We start from the raw sequence: 18092 nt of genomic DNA, 5'->3' as shown, positions 1-18092 counted from the left end.
ACCCCCACCACAATCAATCATGGTGCCCTTTTGTGGCAGAAGAGTAGTGGGGGTTTGCCATTGCTAATAGCCTACCTAGTACAGTATGTTGATAACTGCTGGGACCAGCCTGTTTCCTGCAATTCGCTAACACTATCCTCCCGACTCGATGAATTTGTGACTTCCTTTGTTGATGGTCGTCTCCTGAAATCCGAAGATTGGATGTATTAAAGACCACTATATCCAGATGCCAATTCTATGTGACCAGGACAAAATATATGGCTGAACGAATCGAAGCCGGTTCAGAGAAGACTTTTATGATTATACCCTCAAAAGCCCAGCTGCCACAGTGGCTTTTGGACTACTAAATCCTCTGTATACTGTTTATCAAGCCTCTCAGCACCCGTCCCTTATGACCAGCTAACCGGTTATATGTTTCCTGACTACGCGTGCGCGCTGTCAGCTATCCACAAGCATTTGGATTTTCTATCCCTACCATGAACAACGCAAGAAATCAGGCTTTGGCTACCTACCAGACCCAGGCTGACAGGCGGACAGAAATTGTTAACGCACCCACCCAGAAAATTACAAACTGTTTCCGCATGTTGATTATTATTTGGACGACTGAGTCGAGCGGCTTTTGCTATATGGACTACTCCACCGGAATCTTACCCAATTCCCCAACGCGGGGATGTCCCCGCTCTTGACGACACGAGGAGACGTGCCAAGATCTCTTCCCGCAACCATTCCCTTCGCCGAACGGACTGGAGGTGTCGGGTTAGCCCGAAAACCATGGATTGAAAGCGCTGCTAGAGATTGAACGGCAATGATGAGGAATCCTGAGTGTTTGCGGAGCTAAAAATAGAGAAGACACCAGGGTGGCGGAGACGTCAATCTAGTAAACATCGACATGAAGACTCGGGATGGGAGCTAGAACATTGTTTCTCTCAAAAAAAAGTCAGGAATTTTACCCCAGGTGGAACACTGTCAGAGGAAGATGACACCCCCCTTGAGGTGATGATGCAAGCGAGAATGTATGCCAATTGAAGCTGCTATCGAACCTGAGATTCGCCCCATATATTATCTGGAGTTTCGACAGGCATGCCGTTGTCTGATTGGAATCGGGAAACAGGAGAACCACTGGTGATTGACGTATGGCGCAAAAGGGCGGAAGTTGAAAAAGAACTTGGGAGCCCGGGCCCCTGGAGGAACGCTGCACGTACTCCGTATCAAATGGAGTGCGTCTCACGGATATTTAGCATGGTATCCGGTTGGAGATACGTTGATTCTCCCCGCTTATTACCGGGACTTCCACCAAGAGAACCCGACGGCAGAGCATAAATTTCTGCAATAATAAGACCGGGAAGTAAATTGCTATTTACGGGGTTTCTTCGGTTACAGTGAGAAGATAGTAGGAAGAGTTAAAAATCAGAGTTCCATGCCTATCTCCGCATATTTTAGGGAAAAGCACCCTGGCTTCTCTTTGTTCTGCCGAGCGAGGCATTCGAAGGCCTCAGGGAGGCCTGCGAATGCAAGCCCTTCCTCCCCCCTCAAGCACCCCACAATGCACACTACGTAATCGAGATAGCATGTGCAGTCGTGTGATCAAATTCTCCAAACAGTCACTCATTCAGCATGTCACCATAACGGAAAATCTTGGCTTAGCAGATACTTATTGAAACAAGAAGCAAAGACGATTGCCATCGACCCCACAGCGAGAATTCACAAACATAACGAAGCAAGACTAACAACATGCTAGATTCGGTGGAATGGATACAGGAGTTGAGAGAGCGGAATCACACAAAGTACTCCGCAAATAATGTTATTTGTGAGTTTTTATTCCCTCTCCCATTGCCATAGCATTCAGTTCTAACGCAGCCAGTCTTACTTGGTTGGTTAAATCTATTCCTGGACATTTTCATTTGCGCTTGCAAAGTTAAAATCGACAACTAACCAATCCAGCCCTAAAGTATTTTAAGTCATTTTATTGATGTCGTGTTAAACAACAAACTCAATTTGAATAAGATATTCAAATTAACATTGCATAGATCCACTAGCGTTCCAAGCCAATGGCATCCGAATGACTGTGATCGATATTTAGGCAATTCTGCATGACTTCACTAATTGGAGTCTTAACTCCGCACTACTAACCTCCATATCCTCCATATTCTTCACCCATTCATTCCCCGTCTATCGTTCGTTACCTACTGGGACACCAGAGTTGATCCCAACAGAGACTGGAATGGTTTGGCTGAATTAATCAAGATTTCCGATTATCCAATAAGCAAGGATGAAATGACAAGGGAGAGTCGCAAGGTGAAATCCCCCAAACCAACTCTGCAGAACCCTGACTCCAAATGCAGCTAATATACTCCCTAGTTTCCTGCTGTCATCGCAGTTTGTTCTTGGGTGTGATCGCTCAGAACTCAGCGATATACTATTGTGGCATCTAGTATTGGGTTCAGTTTTAGATCACTGGCTAGAAAATGAAGCCGATGGTATGTCGAGTTTCAACTCAGCATCACACCCAATGAATGTCCCTTCCCTCAATGGTGGTTCATCTTACATACATGTTTACCATGTATAATGTTTCTCTAGCCACCCCCGCATGTGTGATGCGGGGGAATTCTTATGCTCAGGATATTGATATCTATCCCGGATTGAAACATTCGTTGCAGAGTGCCCAGACTCTAAGCGAAATGTATCTTTGGGTTCCATTAACCCCATTTTGCAGCCATCGAAGCGAGGGATATGAAATTCAAGGGTCTGAAGGGTATAAATAGTCTAGACAAATTCCCTCTTTTTGTGCCTTTCTTTCTCTCTCTCAGACTGATGGGTAGTAATTGAGGTAAGACTCCCTTTATCCATCGTTTTGTATTTTCATATATTAACTCATTCTTTGTAAGAATAGCAGATTCGGACAATCTACAATCTCGCGGCCTAATCGTACAAAAGCGCAATTTCCTCAACCCTGACAGACATAAATTATCCAGGATGGTTGGTAGCGACACCCGGGAAGTATACATTATTTGAAACATGACTTGCTAATGCTGTTCAGAAACTATCCGGAGCAGCCGTTCTCGCCCTTCTTGCATCTTCTACAACAGCTGCGAGCTGGAACTGCCACAGCTCGGGCGGTGGTGGCCACCAAACGCTGTTACAGCTCCACGGCCAGTTCAACAGGCTATTTGGAAACTCGAAACTCCATATCGCAAGTGACCAATGCTATTACGCTAAATGCTACAGGCACTACTTTGGAGTTTGCAACCGCGCCTCCTACACTAAATGGGAAAAATCAGGGGACCGGAATATTGCGAAGAATGCCAATCCTGGAGGAGGTTCTAGCTGCGCAATATCTCCGAGTCCCGTTCAGGAACCTTACCTAGTCTATATTTTCAGTCATGAAAAAGACATTTCTATCGGCGGCAGAAAGAACGACATCAGGTATTGCTAAGTTTGATCGCATGCCAATTGACCACTCGACTGTCGGCTTAGAAGAACTTTGCTACTTACTAACAGGCAGTATCTTCGCTTTATACACTTGTATCTACTATATCTGTTGCTGGATGAATATAAGGATAAATAAAGCACCGCTTACTGCTTTTCGGTGGATGGGGCGTGTTTTCTAGTCTGATTAGTGAAAACATTCCCGAGAGACCTCCAGGCTTTAGATTCACGAGATCAAGCATGTTTATTTATCATTCATTCATTCACTTATTCTATTTGCCGTTTTATTTATATATTTTCTTCCGTTCGCAAAGTCCCCTACTATGAGCCATTTCGTGGACATCATTGCATTTTCTTCATAGGGAAATTGAAAATACTTAAATCCTTGTGCAGACCGTTAAGGGAATAAATATCTTTCCAGATGATTTCACTTGCTTCAATGAATCCATCTGCTGATCTCTCCACCGTGAAAGCCATGAACACAACTCATAAATATATGCAGGCGGCCCCAGCAGGTCTCCACCAGCCCTTTCAGGTCTCCCAGAAAAAAAATACACACATCTCCATGTCTCACTCTCATATGCCTGTTCAAGTTGCCCTTCCTCATCCCTTTACCCTTTCCAGTTGAATGCTTACACCTCGTAACCGGGCAATGCAACAGCGTGAAATCCAGGGCCGACTCAGAATGCTTCGATTTGGGTGCCTGGTGAGATCCTTGCGGAATCGAAATGCCCCATTGCATTCTTCTTTCCCCACGATCATACGTTCACATTTGTATGGAAGCGTATGCCTTTCCATATGGTTGCAGCATGCGGGGAACCAGTTAGAAGAATACAATATATCTCCTTGTAGTGATTGGTGTGTATATGGCACACTAGAAATACAAGCAGCGAGGGCATGGCAACAGCTTACGTCAGTTTGTGTATCTTCCAAAAGGTAGTTGGGCACTCGGGACATCTGTAAGGAGTAGCTATTCCTGGAGCATGACTAGATGGTTTAGACGGTGGAAGCAGCTTTGCACAGTGAGCCTGGAGGACTATGCATATCGGTGCCGGTATTTTCGTCCGAATAAATCACACTTTCTGCGCCGTGACCCCTGAACGGATCCTGCTCCTCTGTAATCACTGCCATCGACCACCCTTTCTCAAATCTGTCTCGGCTTTGGTTCTCGTCTCAAGGGCCCGCTGGTGTTGCGATATCGGCCCCGGGTTACGAACATCTAACCAACGTGGTTCGATGATACGGATGTGAAATCAACAGCGCTGCTGCGTTCATCTTTGAAAGATTGCCAACGTCATACCATTCGTAACTAAGTTACGTTTAACCTACATACGAAAACTGAGCTGCCCTTCCTTCCCTTTATCCAATTCAGCCCTCTCTCCATTAGCAATATGCCAATGGGCCAGGTCTCTCGCTGCAAGCGCATCCTCTAGGCTATCGTGGCCTTTCTTGTCTGCATTTTGGATATCCCGCCCCAGTCTCACTCTAGCTAGTGTCTTGAGCGACAAGCTGCCACTCCCTTTATTTCTCTTCTTCCGCGGCTCCTGTTCAGCCTTTCCAGGGGCACCGTCGGGTTCCGCCTTTAGATCCGATGACTCCTTTTGTTCTGTACTACCTTTCATCTCTTCCGACTCTTCGCCCTCATGTAGTTCGTGTTCATGTTCATGTTCATTTCCCGCAGGTTCTCCAGCCAGGAGTAGTAGCTTATCTGTCTCAACAGCTACTTTTCCATCTTTAGTCTTATCAGCATCTTTCTTAGATTCGCAATTCTTTTTCTTTTCCAGTAGGTCTTCGATAATATACGTGTCCACGACAGCAGTATGGATCCACCTCAACGACTCTAAGTCATTATGGGCCGAATGCCCAACAACAACAGTCTCAGGTCCGACGTATCTCCACACGGCGAATCGAGCATTGTCTCTTCCCATAATACAACTCCCAGCTGTTTTTGCAGCTTCCATGTCTCGCCTATTGACACCAGAGAATCGAGTCCTGTAGTGCTCCATTTTCACGCTCGGATACACGAGGCTATCAATGAGCACGGCCGACGAGAAGTAATCTATCAGCGTAATCCGGATGAGCTCGGAATCTCCAGACGCTGCCTGACCCATTTCACAGTCAATGGCAACCGCCGCACGGATATCAGGAGTGTGCATAATTGGTGGCCGTGGAGTCGGGTGAAACTGCCAGAGTCTCGTCATATCTCCTGGGCGATAGAAGCGAACGTGATGCTGCTCAGCACCGCCGCAAGGATCTGAAGCGATTGGCTGATTACAGCATGACCATATCTAGATGAATGGACCCATGAGATTTGTGTTTTACCAGTTGATCGGATCTAAATAGGAATTATTGTCACAGGCAGTGACTTTTATTTTTGAGGTAAGAGAATATGCCAATAAATACCTTTTTATTCCTATTCCACGTCGGTGTACCTGGATGGAACTTGCAGCGAAACACTTTCGTCTTCGGTTTTTGCTTAGTATCATCATCATTCTTGCAATTGCCGTCAACTTTCTCCTGCTGTGATAAGGTCTTTTCTTTGTTTGCATCGTGGTCTGATTTACTTGGGCGATCGATGGAATTCTTGCGCTTCTCCTTCCGCTGCCTCCTCTCTTGTGAGCGTAAATATTTCGCCATGGCTATCCATCAGTCAGCTCCATGGACCATATATGAGGATAATGTAGGTAATCAAAAAGGATAAAAAGACAAAAAAAAAAAAAGGACATATAAAGCCGGAGGAAGACGCTTACACATGCCGCACCCACTGCATCTTTTCTTCAATTCCAGGTCCTCCACAGACAGAGGGTTGAGAACATACCCAACCTTCTGAAGGCTATCTGGATTGGCAACAAGCGAATTCAGCTGGAACATATATTCAGGAGTTGCTTCGAGGATACTATGAGCCCCCTCTTGTGTTTGATCCGTGGCAACGGTCTGCCTCATGATTAGGGATGAGCCACCGCTACGCGTGGATGTCGTGTGGCGCGGCCTTCCAGAGGTTGGTAATGGATGATGAGGCGGCTGCTCACTTCGATTGTGCTGCTCTTGATTTAGCCTTATCGCTGGACGAACCGACGCAGGATGTGTCTGCGCTGAAATGGGTATAAACGGGGGGGAGTGTGTATTCAGTTGTTCTCTTTTGGGTTGCTCTAGCTCTTGATCCATGATGAATTTGTTCCGATTTCGCTCATTGGTTCTTCCCGTTGGGGGGAGAAGGGTAGGAGGGTGCTGAACAGCTCCAGGGCCATTATTTGATGCTAGTAAGTTTATATTTTCGCGCTTTGGTATATTTTTGCCCTTTTTGAAGGATCTCCGGGAGTGAGCGTTGGCTTTTGTTTGAGTGGAGGTTGATGGTGGAAGCGATGATGGGGATGAGGACTGCATTGTCCTTTCCTGCCCTTCATGGCGTTCCGGTCCCGTTCTTGCTTTGGGATCCGGTGGATTCATTGTGAAAAATCACGCTTTTGTAATTATCTGGACTGCAAAAGTTAGCGGCGTTGGTAGCAGTTAAAGCAAACCACAGCTTGCACAATTGTCTCACTTTCATTGACAAACACTCCAGTGCTCTCCAGTAAGGCAGCAGGTAAACCCACTCCGAATCAGCGTGGTAAACAGGCTTAAACAACATATGCATGTATATGGAGTGTACATAAAACCCGTTAATTTCCCTCTTGGTTTCGAGGGCAAATAGGCGGGGATACCAAGATGAGGAGGACGTCCTTCCCAGCACCTTATATACCAAGAGTCAAATATCGAAACGGAACTGCAACAACATCCCCTCACATAAACACAGTTTGAGGCCTGCCGCGCAATTGCTGCAAGGGTTGATAGAATTCCTTACTTCATGGATTGCAGATGCGCCAATCAAACGGAGCCCAACCCAACACCTGGGAACACGATAAGGCAGCCCCAGGGCCAGCCACCAGATTCCTTAACTTCTAGCGCTTAATTTCAGCGAACAACTTTGATTTTGTCATTGATTCAGTCAGTTAATTATGCGTGCTCTATGAGTCATTTCCGCCTTGTGGATACGGTGTGTGGAGGAGGGAGAATGAGGGGGGGAAACCCGTAACAGAAGTAGAATTAAACGAGTAATAAGATCGAGAGATGAAGTGCATTTGACTCAATTCTTAGCCACACAACTCCAGATGAGTTCATGGAGCATGCATGCATATGAGGCCTTCAACATGTGCGACGCCTCCTCCGTCTTTGTGCTTTTGGCTTCCCGTTTGCTCTATTGAACTCTTGTTAGTAAAAATCGTCCAGCAATAAGGACATTCTGTGAAAATCCGATCAAGATGAAAAATAAAACGGCACATACGTTCAGCATTGAGATGAAACGATACAGAGGACAGGAGAGAAGACGGAGGAGTTATCAATCACTTTCTTTATATAAATAACCACCACCTTGACTTGGAGGATCGCAGACATACTAAATATCGAGCACTCACCTACTGCGCTAGAAACCGGCATACAGGAGCCGAAGACGCTGCCACTCGCCTTCCACACCGCACAGAGCTACGAGCATGTCCGTCTGTCTCACTGTCATTGATATTCCTGATATTCCTGCGTCAAAAATACCTGGCCTGCATCCGGCCTGCTGAGTCAGCCACCCGGTCTTGGCGGCCAAACATCTCCAGCTTCCAAATCCCAACAACAACCGCAATCCACAATCCACAATCCACAGTGCAATTGCTCTCCTCCCCTCCGGTCCGCCCCCCGCCCGTCCTCTGCCGCTGCGGATATCCTGTCTCCATTGTGTTGGTGCCCCTCCGCTCCCTTCCTGTCAACCCTCGAGTAGTCATGTTCCGCCCCGTGATCCCTCGTCTTGCCGCTGGCCGGACAGTTACCCGACCATTCCCACAATCACAAATATCGCCTGCCTCAGCTCCCCTCTCCGGTACCTATATCCTTAGATATTCCAGAAGAGGCTATGCTACGAGCTCAGGTGAGGAGACCTCTATCAGCGTTGTCAATTGCGCACCAGCAGTCCATGGAAATCAACCGCTGACATCATCATCCTCATGGCCTTCTCAATTACAGACGAACATGATGTGGTTATAATAGGCGGCGGTGTTGCTGGTTATGTAGCTGCGATAAAAGCTGGCCAGGAGGGTCTAAAGGTATTGATTCCCCAGCCCCAGTGGATTTATGATTCGTGTTGAAACTGATTTCCTCTTCTTTTTTACCTCGTTTTTTCTTTTTTTTTTTTTTTTTCCTTCTGAATATCGAGTCCTCGCTTACCATCGGGTAGACTGTTTGCATCGAGAAACGAGGGAAATTGGGCGGTACATGTTTGAACGTCGGATGTATCCCATCGAAGTCCCTTCTGAATAACTCTCACCTCTACCACCAAATCCTCCACGATACCAAAAAGCGCGGCATCGAAGTCGGAGATGTCAAGCTCAACCTCGAACAGATGATGAAGGCAAAGGATACCTCCGTCGACTCGCTTACAAAAGGCATTGAGTTCCTGCTTAAGAAAAACAAGGTTGACTATGTTAAGGGAGTCGGCTCATTCGTCGACCAGAACACTGTCAAGGTTGATCTGCTCGATGGCGGCGAGCAGGTTTTCAAGGGCAAGAATATCATCGTCGCTACTGGCAGTGAATCTACTCCGTTCCCTGGCTTGACTGTCGACGAGAAGCGCATCGTCACAAGCACTGGAGCTCTATCACTAACACAAGTCCCGAAGAAGATGGTTGTCATTGGTGGTGGAATCATTGGTCTGGAAATGGTATTGTCAAACTCCTCCCACTTCCCCGGGACTCGTGCGCTGGTTGAACTAAAGCGCACTGACACATAAATTAGGCCTCTGTATGGTCCCGATTGGGCGCAGAAGTTACCGTCGTCGAATTTTTAGGCCAAATCGGCGGCCCAGGAATGGATGCTGAGATCGCCAAGCAAGCCCAGAAGATCCTGGGGAGACAGGGTATCAAATTCCTTGTCAACACAAAAGTCACCTCCGGCGACCCCAGCGGCGAAAACGTCGTTCTGAATGTCGAAGCCGCAAAGGGCGGCAAAGAACAAACCCTGGAGACTGACGTTGTGTTGGTCGCCATCGGCCGCAGACCGTACACAGAGGGTCTGGGCCTGGAGAAAGTGGGTCTCGAAGTCGACAAGAAGGGTCGTGTGGTCATCGACCAGGAGTACCGGACAAAGGCCCAGCACATCCGCGTCGTCGGGGACTGCACATTCGGGCCCATGCTCGCACACAAGGCTGAAGAGGAAGCCGTCGCGGCCGTCGAGTACATCAAAAAGGGCTACGGCCACGTCAACTACGCTGCCATCCCCAGCGTCATGTACACGCATCCCGAGGTGGCCTGGGTAGGCCAAAATGAAGCCGAAGTCAAAGCGGCCGGCATCAAGTACCGCGTCGGCACGTTCCCGTTCAGCGCCAACTCACGCGCCAAGACCAACCTGGAAACCGAGGGCCAGGTCAAGTTCATCGCGGACGCGGAGACGGATCGGATCCTGGGCGTGCATATCATCGGCGCCTGCGCGGGTGAGATGATTGCGGAGGCCACACTGGCTATCGAGTACGGCGCTAGCTGTGAGGATGTAGCGCGGACATGCCATGCGCACCCGACACTTTCGGAGGCTTTCAAGGAGGCGGCTATGACTACCTACTCGAAGGCTATTCACTATTAGAGAGAAGAGAGAGAGGATGAGTTCTTGGTTCTTTCAGCTTTTGCCCTTTTACCTTGTCTTGTCTTTGCTTACACTTCCGTACATGGAATAAGAAATTTTCCCGCTAAAATCGCAGAAAATACCTCCCACCTGTATATGCAAATATCCCCGCCCTACGCTGATGTCAAATGTACCCCACCGCACCCAACTAACCTATGTATCTTGCTGGCGAATAATTCTCCTAGTATTATTTTATATTTTATTTGGATTTTTTTTTTTTTTTTTTTTCATTTTTTCCTGTAAAATTTTTGTATGTGATAACAAACCTTTCTTTTTAAATCTATACTTTTGCTGCATTTGATACATGGCCATATTCATATAAACATCTATGTACAAAATAAAATCTGGACCAGAAACAGCAAATCCTCATACAGATGTTATTTGTTCCCCCATGGGCGTGAGTTACAGAAAATGAGCTGGAGCAATGTTGGTTTGCATTGGAGACTTAAAACCCAAATCTGGAAGTGTGAAAAAGCACGGACATCACCCCAAGGCCAAGGCAGATAGTTATGTATTGTTTGGATGTAAATTTTGTTTGGATGTAAATTTTTCACAATGAATTCAATAAATCATCCGCCGCATGCAGAAGCTTCTAATAATAAAACCCCCTTGGCTATATCTCAAGTCCCCTAAACGCCAACAAGAGGATCAAAGGAAGAAGCGAAAATCGGTGGTGGGAAAAGGAGGGAAACATGATACTACATTGTCACCCTAACCTAGCACAGGTACACTACGTGCATCCAGCACGAACCCCGACGACGTAACAATCCGCTCAGCATAAGTCACACCAGGCGCACAAGGCTGTATCCAGTCTTCCAGCACAGCCATAAACACATCGCAGACGGCCTTGACCGCTTCGTCGTGTGAGTCGGAGCAGCTTTCGATATAGACTGTCAAAAATTTACTTATGTTAGCCAACCCACCCCTTTCATATCGTACCATAGTGGACCCTTATGATATGAGGTACACCACGAACAAATCCAGCAGCACAGGGGAGCCTTGAGAAATTAACAGGACAGAACACAGCGTACGTACTCTTAATCTTCGGCTCCGTCCCGGACCCGCGTAATGTGAACCGAATCCCTCGCTCTGACCACACAGTCACCATCTGATTATTCGGATCAGCGGGTAGCTGCATGCCACCATCCTCACCACCAGCGCCAGAATCAAATCCAAACGTCACATCCCGCCAGCGCAATATGGGCAAGCGCCCCACCATCCCCAACCGCTCCTGCACGCCCCCCTCCCCCAACCCCTTCTCCGCAACCTTCTCACGAACGCCCTCAAACAACTTCCGCGTAACCGCCACATCCGGCGACACGAAATACGTGTTCAAATTCTCAAAATACCCGTACCGCCCGTACAGCTGCTTCAGCTTCTCGTACGGTGTCAGCCCCTCGTTGACACGCCAGTGCGGCTCGGCTGCGGCGACGAAGACCATGGCGGCCGTTAGGCCATCTTTGTCATAGCTGATGGCGGGGAACATGTAGCCAAGGGCCTCTTCAAAGCCGAAGGGGACGGTGTAGCCGTCACTGCTGTTCTTGTTCTGGTCGTCGCCGCCGCTGTGTATGCGAGATTCGAGACGTCTGGCGACGTTGCCAAGCCATTTGAAGCCAGTGAGGGTTTCTTGAGCATGGATGGATTCAGCGCGGGCGATTTTAGAGAGCATGCTTGTTGATACGGCTGTGGTGAGCATTGCTATCTTCTTTTGCACATGTGGGGGTTTATCGGGTGTTTGTGAGTGTATAGTGTCCAGCATATAGGAGGCGAGGAGGATGCCGAGTTGGTCGCCGGTGAATTTTATCCAGTTACCGCTAGTAGGAGTTGTTAAATGCGGAAAATAATGGAAATAGGAGATAAGAAGTCAATAGATTAGTGAGTATATATTGAACGTACTTGACTTTCTCCGCCACAGCGAGTCTATCCGCATCCGGATCATTGGCGATGACAAGATCGTGACCCACAGCATCCGCGGTTTTCATGGCGAGATCTAAGGCGCCGCTTTCTTCTGGGTTTGGGAAGGCGACGGTTGGAAAGTCCGGGTCCGGTTCTTGCTGTTCAGCGACGACGGTTACTAAATCCTTCATCCCCAGCTGCTCACATAGCCGGGACATAAGGGAATGTCCGACGCCGTGTAATGGTGTATAGACGAAGGGTCTTTGAGGGCCCGATGACAGTTTTATGGAATTCTATGGAGGGTTCTGTTAAAGGTTGACAGAGGAAGAATATGAAAATGTGGAATGCCACGTACAATGAACAGAGTGACAGAGTCACAGTACATTTTCGCCGTATCCTTGTAGTAATCCAATGCTAGATGTTTACTTTCATCCATTGCGTCCCAAGCGGTCGGCCAAGGCTCCAGATTTTGTTCGATCAGATCCGCGATCTCCGCGTCCATGGGTGAATTTATCTGGCAACCGTTCGATGCGTATCTATAATCCCAGTCAGCAACCAATTACACATCTCCTGGATATTCAAAAAAGGAGTATACAGAAAATTTCTAACACTTTATATCCTAACATCCAGCAAGCATATCAGTACTGCGTCGTTCCTGACAACGTCAAGTAAGGATATCAACAAACCATTATCTCTTGCGGGGTTCTATAAACATATCCCGTCAGCAAAAGCGCCTCATCAACTACTCACCCCAACCAGGAGACACTCACATGACTAGCCGTGACCATAACCCCCCACGCCTCCCGATTCTTCAACACGCCAAAGGGTACAAGCGGCGTTGGCCCAGCACTCCGATACCACAACACCCGAATCCCTTCAGCAGCAAACGCATTCGCAGCCAGCATGGCAAATTTCTTCGAGTTATGCCGTGCGTCGCGGCCAATTATCACCGAAGGCTGCGGGTGCTCCTGCTCCAGCGATTGCTGATGCGACCGTCTGATAAATTTGGCAAGGCCCTGCGAGGCTTGGATGACGGTGAGGGCATTCATCGATGAGAATCCGGCTTGCATACGGCCGCGCAGCCCAGCGGTACCGAATTCGATGCCTATGTATGTAAGCACAGAAGTAAAAATTTGCATGGGCGCTGGAAGGGTTTCATTCATTGAAGTATTCGCCAACGCATTGCCCCAAAATATGAAATTAAAAATTAACGAAACATCGAGATAAAGAGTAAATGTGGACGTACGTTTCCGCAAGCGTTTCTCCAACTCAACTTCATTCTTCTCGTCGCGCAGTCTGATGATTTCGGCGCGAGTTTCAGGGTCCTAAATACGGTTATAACCCGTCAACCCACAACACAGAACGAGGCGTCGATTAAGAATATCCAGCAGAAATTACAATCAATAGGTGGCCAGTTTGTAGGGAGTGGCGGGAATGTCAAGGTGCGGGTTGATAACTACACAAGCCCAATCGGAATTACAACGTACATGGTCCCAATCCAACCATTGGTGGACTAGATCTGATAGCGGTACCTGCCTTTTCGCGTTAATAGGAGCTGGAGCATGTTATATCATGTTCGAACGACTTACTGCGGAGGAATCGTCCATTTAAAGATTAGATAGAGTTCTTAATTAAATATAATTAATCACTTCACGAGAGCGTTTTTCTAACTGTGGTTGAAGCTAATTTCCTTTTATAGCTAAACAACAGGACAACACATGCAAATAGCTAGTTATAGCATCATAGCATCATCTCAAGCATGGGGTAGAAAGGAATCGAATCAGTGTTTGTTGATGTTGGTCATGATAAGAGTGGGGTTCTTGCGCCACAGCCTGGTTTGTTGTTGGGCTTTAGCTTTGTTAGGCTTGCCCGGTTGGCGTCATCGCTGAGGGTACTCCGATCGGTTGGAAGCAATTAGCTATGTGATGCTGAAATATTACTGATCCAATCAACATACAAGAAAGTGAGGGCTTTCCGCGTACAATTTGTGAATGTAACCGTTGAGAAGAGTTTGACCACTCGTACATCAAACGCATACATGTATAACTAATGCTTGCGGAAGCTGTTTTGGTGTAGCTGACAAGCAGTCAAAAAGGATACGTGCTTTCTAGACACATGGAGTTCCTGCGAGGACAACAGTGTCGCTTCTTCTAGAATGGTTCATTAGTGATTTCAATTGCCTAGAAATGCATTAGGGAAGTGGTTAACTAGAGCGTTCAATATAACCAACTGTTGCAGTGCTGAATCAATTACTCAATGTCATTCTGCCTTGTGGAAAATAGGGATCACTGGGTTCTGATGGCTCTCTGGCATCAACACCGCCCAGAGTCATCGCAGCATTGGACACGGAGGAGCAGAGACAGGGAGAAGATGTACTGTACATATGTAGACGTCGTTTGCTGTCGTGAGAAGGAAATCATAAGCCAAAAGGGGTTGTGGGTTGGGTTGAAAGTGCATCACATGATCTCCAGCCTTCAGCCCAACGTCCAACATTCCACTCCGCACGCTCCTCCGTTGACTCCTGGTCTGTATTCCCCAATGGTGTCCGCCATTGCTGTCACTCGCTTTTTCCCTTCGTTATTTGCGCAGTGAAACCAGGAGCCCTTCTTCTGGAGCTCTTAGCCATTCATTCGGGTCATTCTGCTCCAGTCCGGTGACTATGGGCCCGCCGGCGAGCCCAAAACACTCAGCTCGTGGCAGAAAAGACCGAATCCTCTCCCGGCGGGAGATCGAGGGCCTTATTGCAGATGGCAAGCACATCATCATCCTGGATGGGATGGTCCTCAAGGTGGATGCTTGGATCCCATTCCATCCTGGCGGATATAAATCTATCATGCATATGGTTGGGAGAGATGCTACGGATGAAGTTACGGCGTACGGTTATATAACCATTCCCCTTGCGTTGTTCCTTATTGTAAAATAAAATTGGGATTATTGACAGTGGAAACTGACACTGGCTTAGTCTACATTCCCTTGAAGCTCGCCAGCGGATGAATTCGTATCAGATCGGCCGCATCGAGGGCCGCTGGATGAATTTCCTGCCCCCTATCCAGGGTGGGAAATTTCGCCCCTACAACAAGGATGGGCCCCATGCATCCTCCGATGAAGTTGGCGAGGATGATTCCTCGGAGCAGGGCCTCTCGGATCCTCCCTCGCCAATATTCGAACCCATTGAGAACACATCCAGACGCAGAGGGCCGGCATCCTCTGTCTCTTCTGTATCATCCGAATCTCCCAACTCCTCTCCTGCTCCGAAACCAAACTCGAGGCCTCGTTTCCTAGATGCTCGCACCCGAGAGGAAATGCTTGTGGATCTGGCGAAATACCCACCCCTTGATGCCAAAACCCAGGATTTCATCGTCCAGAAATACCGCTCTCTACACGACCAAATCAAAGCAGACGGCTTATATGACTGTGATTACTTTGCATACCTAATTGAATCAGTCCGCTATATTCTCCTTGGAGCCTTGTCTCTTTATTTCCTCTGGCGTGGCTGGTACGCAACCTCCGCCGCGTTTCTCGGGGCCTTATGGCACCAGCTGGTTTTCACCGTCCATGACGCCGGTCACCTGGGCATAACCCACAGCTTCCACGTAGACACTGTCATCGGCATTCTCATCGCAGACTACATCGGTGGCCTAAGCATCGGGTGGTGGAAGCGCAACCACAACGTCCACCACATCGTCACCAACTCCCCCGAACACGACCCAGACATCGAACACATGCCCTTCTTTGCCATTTCTCACCGCTTTTTCGACAGTCTCCGCTCAACCTACTACGACCGCATAATGACTTACGACATCTTCTCCAAATTCCTCGTCCGTTACCAACACTTCCTCTACTACCCCATCCTGGTCTTCGGTCGCTTCAATCTCTACCGCCTGAGCTGGGAATACCTGCTAAGCGGCCAAGCACCGCGCAAGGGCACCGCATGGTGGCACCGCTGGTTCGAGATAGTCGGCCACGTCGTCTTCTGGGCCTGGTTCGGCTACGGTGTCCTCTACCGTAGCATCCCCGACTGGCCCAACCGACTCCTCTTCATCTTCATCAGCCACGCCATCACCATGCCCCTGCACGTGCAAATCACTCTTTCACACTTCGCCATGTCCACCGCCGACCTGGGCGTGAACGAGTCGTTCGCTCAAAAAATGTTGCGCACAACGATGGACGTGGACTGCCCGCAGTGGCTAGATTTCTTCCACGGCGGCCTCCAGTTCCAGGCCATCCATCACCTGTTCCCGCGCATGCCTAGGCATAACCTGCGCAAGGCACAGAAGCTTGTTATGCAGTTTTGCAGAGAGGTTGAGATCCCCTATGCGATTTTTACCTTCCTGGATGGGAATAAGGAGGTTATTGGGCGGCTGGGGGAAGTGGCGGCGCAGGCGAGGTTGTTGGCTGAGTGTCAGAAAAGCATCGTTGCCGAACAGGGGATACATGCCCACGTTCATTAGCGCTTTAGTCGCTAACTAATTCTTTCTGATACGATTTGGTGATATCTCTGAGCTTCTGCTTTAGGGCTGTGGAGGTTGGTTGAGTTTTCATGTTGATCGTTCAATTTCGATATGGTTGTAATTTCCAGTCAGCTTATAGGGTTTTCTTTTTTCCATTTTTTGTGTTTATGCTATAATATCTCTTTGTTCGTTGTTGCTTTGGATTTGTCTGTTCGTCCTTGTTGCTGTTCTGAAGGCGTGCTGCATGTATTGCACATGTTACATACCCCTGTTCGCGCACATACATTAGAAGCTCCATTAGATGATGGGTTGTTGCCGACGAGATATCCATACACACATGTATAGATACGGCGCGGCAATTACATATATAACTTCATTCATGTTGACATACCGCCACAAATAGACCACATATACCCGCAATCTACTTGTCGCATCAAAAATTTCCAATTCATATCCCTCCCCTCGCAATCTTTCTTGCTCTCTGATCTCGCCGATTGTGGTTTGCTCGGCTACCTTTATTTGCATCCTTCCGCCGTCTCGCCATCGCAGTCTCCCGCTCCCCAGAAGGGCCCGCCACATTCCCACCACTACCACTGTCACCACCACCTCTACCATGCCCAATCCCTCTCCTTCCCCGTCCTCTCCCACTTCCCCCACGGCCCCTTCCACCACCATCCGTCTCCTCCTCCGCCTCCCCTTCCGTCCCCGTCCCCGTCCCCGACTCCCGCTGACGCCTCCTATACGCCGTCGCCGGCAACTCCGGCTGTCGATTCACAACCCCACCGCCAGCGCCAAGCATAAAACTCCGCTCCATCCGCGCCAGCCGCTTCGGGTCGCGCGCCAACATCACCGCCCACCCCTCAATCGCCTCATCGGTCATCCCCGTCGCCTCGCGCAACTTTGCACGCGGCGCTGAGCGGCGCGTACCAGAGTCACGGGCGAAGAGGGCAGGCGTCGCTGTGTAGTGGGTGTAGAGCGTTTGGTCGATGGGGTCCGCGTGTGCATGTGCAGCGGCCTCGGCGTCGGCGTCGATGTCGGCACCGGGAACGACAGCGTCGACGGTGCCGCCCACGTCGGCCATGTCATATGTGTCGTCGCGCTCGTCGTCGTCGGAGTCAAAGGCGGCGAGTGCGGAGAGGATGGCGGCTTTGTTTGCCTTTGTGGGCCCTTCGGCGAGGAGGTCGTCGGCAGTTTGGTGCTGGCTTGCGCGGCCGTAGTGGAGGGATTTGGCCGTGGTGGTGTGGCGGGTTAGGTCTGCGTTGTCGAAGATATTTTTGCGCTGCGGGATGGTGGATTGTGGTGGAGGTTGTGGTGGAGATGGGGATAAGGAGGGAGACAGAGGGGGTGTGGGTTTGGGTGCTAGGGGGTCGTGACAGGCTGGGGTTCCACGGGGTTGTTGAAGCTCTTCTGAAAGATTGAGGTCTCGGAGCTGAGGAGCTAGAGAATCCTCGAGAAGATGTGAGATGACCGTTTCGACGTTGTCGTCGTAATAGTCAAGGAGTTTGGCAATATATCCGGTCCCCAGGTGCGGGAAAAGATCTTGGACTTGAGTTATTAGAGCCATTTTATGAATGTGGATATCCCGAGAGATGGCCGTGCTCGCTGGTATGGGTGTGAAGCCCGAGTCCG

At 48.9% G+C, this 18092-nt stretch overlaps 7 protein-coding genes across 7 annotated transcripts; 3 read left to right on the top strand and 4 right to left on the bottom strand.

Annotated features, from left to right (window-relative positions):
• Positions 1 to 1731: 1731 nt before the first annotated feature.
• HCAG_08828 (predicted protein) lies at positions 1732 to 3433 on the top strand (the record flags this gene model as incomplete). The annotated part of the gene is made up of 6 exons (XM_001536114.1): positions 1732 to 1807; positions 2028 to 2065; positions 2378 to 2477; positions 2714 to 2752; positions 2891 to 2976; positions 3038 to 3433. The coding sequence occupies 6 exons, from the start codon at positions 1732 to 1734 to the stop codon at positions 3431 to 3433; spliced, it is 735 nt and encodes a 244-aa protein (XP_001536164.1).
• A 1114-nt stretch (positions 3434 to 4547) lies between these two features.
• On the bottom strand, positions 4548 to 6873 carry HCAG_08827 (predicted protein; the record flags this gene model as incomplete). The annotated part of the gene is made up of 4 exons (XM_001536113.1): positions 4548 to 4645; positions 4760 to 5714; positions 5830 to 6065; positions 6177 to 6873. 4 exons carry the CDS (start codon positions 6871 to 6873, stop codon positions 4548 to 4550), a joined length of 1986 nt encoding a protein of 661 aa, XP_001536163.1.
• A 417-nt stretch (positions 6874 to 7290) lies between these two features.
• HCAG_08826 (predicted protein) lies at positions 7291 to 8183 on the bottom strand (the record flags this gene model as incomplete). The annotated part of the gene is made up of 4 exons (XM_001536112.1): positions 7291 to 7370; positions 7567 to 7660; positions 7902 to 7968; positions 8008 to 8183. 4 exons carry the CDS (start codon positions 8181 to 8183, stop codon positions 7291 to 7293), a joined length of 417 nt encoding a protein of 138 aa, XP_001536162.1.
• A 46-nt stretch (positions 8184 to 8229) lies between these two features.
• Positions 8230 to 10077, top strand: HCAG_08825 (dihydrolipoamide dehydrogenase; the record flags this gene model as incomplete). The annotated part of the gene is made up of 4 exons (XM_001536111.1): positions 8230 to 8374; positions 8470 to 8549; positions 8681 to 9163; positions 9238 to 10077. 4 exons carry the CDS (start codon positions 8230 to 8232, stop codon positions 10075 to 10077), a joined length of 1548 nt encoding a protein of 515 aa, XP_001536161.1.
• A 750-nt stretch (positions 10078 to 10827) lies between these two features.
• On the bottom strand, positions 10828 to 13619 carry HCAG_08824 (conserved hypothetical protein; the record flags this gene model as incomplete). Its single annotated transcript, XM_001536110.1, has 8 exons — positions 10828 to 11006; positions 11152 to 11930; positions 12013 to 12305; positions 12368 to 12548; positions 12763 to 13117; positions 13259 to 13337; positions 13500 to 13544; positions 13602 to 13619. The coding sequence occupies 8 exons, from the start codon at positions 13617 to 13619 to the stop codon at positions 10828 to 10830; spliced, it is 1929 nt and encodes a 642-aa protein (XP_001536160.1).
• A 1052-nt stretch (positions 13620 to 14671) lies between these two features.
• HCAG_08823 (hypothetical protein) lies at positions 14672 to 16463 on the top strand (the record flags this gene model as incomplete). The annotated part of the gene is made up of 2 exons (XM_001536109.1): positions 14672 to 14886; positions 14975 to 16463. 2 exons carry the CDS (start codon positions 14672 to 14674, stop codon positions 16461 to 16463), a joined length of 1704 nt encoding a protein of 567 aa, XP_001536159.1.
• Positions 16464 to 17200: 737 nt separating this feature from the next.
• On the bottom strand, positions 17201 to 18027 carry HCAG_08822 (predicted protein; the record flags this gene model as incomplete). Its single annotated transcript, XM_001536108.1, has 2 exons — positions 17201 to 17226; positions 17391 to 18027. The coding sequence occupies 2 exons, from the start codon at positions 18025 to 18027 to the stop codon at positions 17201 to 17203; spliced, it is 663 nt and encodes a 220-aa protein (XP_001536158.1).
• Positions 18028 to 18092: the final 65 nt, after the last annotated feature.

The sequence above is a fragment of the Histoplasma capsulatum genome, genomic scaffold, assembly GCF_000149585.1.
Source record: "Histoplasma capsulatum NAm1 scaffold_13 genomic scaffold, whole genome shotgun sequence".
Classification (NCBI taxonomy): domain Eukaryota; kingdom Fungi; phylum Ascomycota; class Eurotiomycetes; order Onygenales; family Ajellomycetaceae; genus Histoplasma; species Histoplasma mississippiense.
Note: the sequence above shows the minus strand (reverse complement) of the source record. Positions and strands in the feature narration are given on the sequence as shown.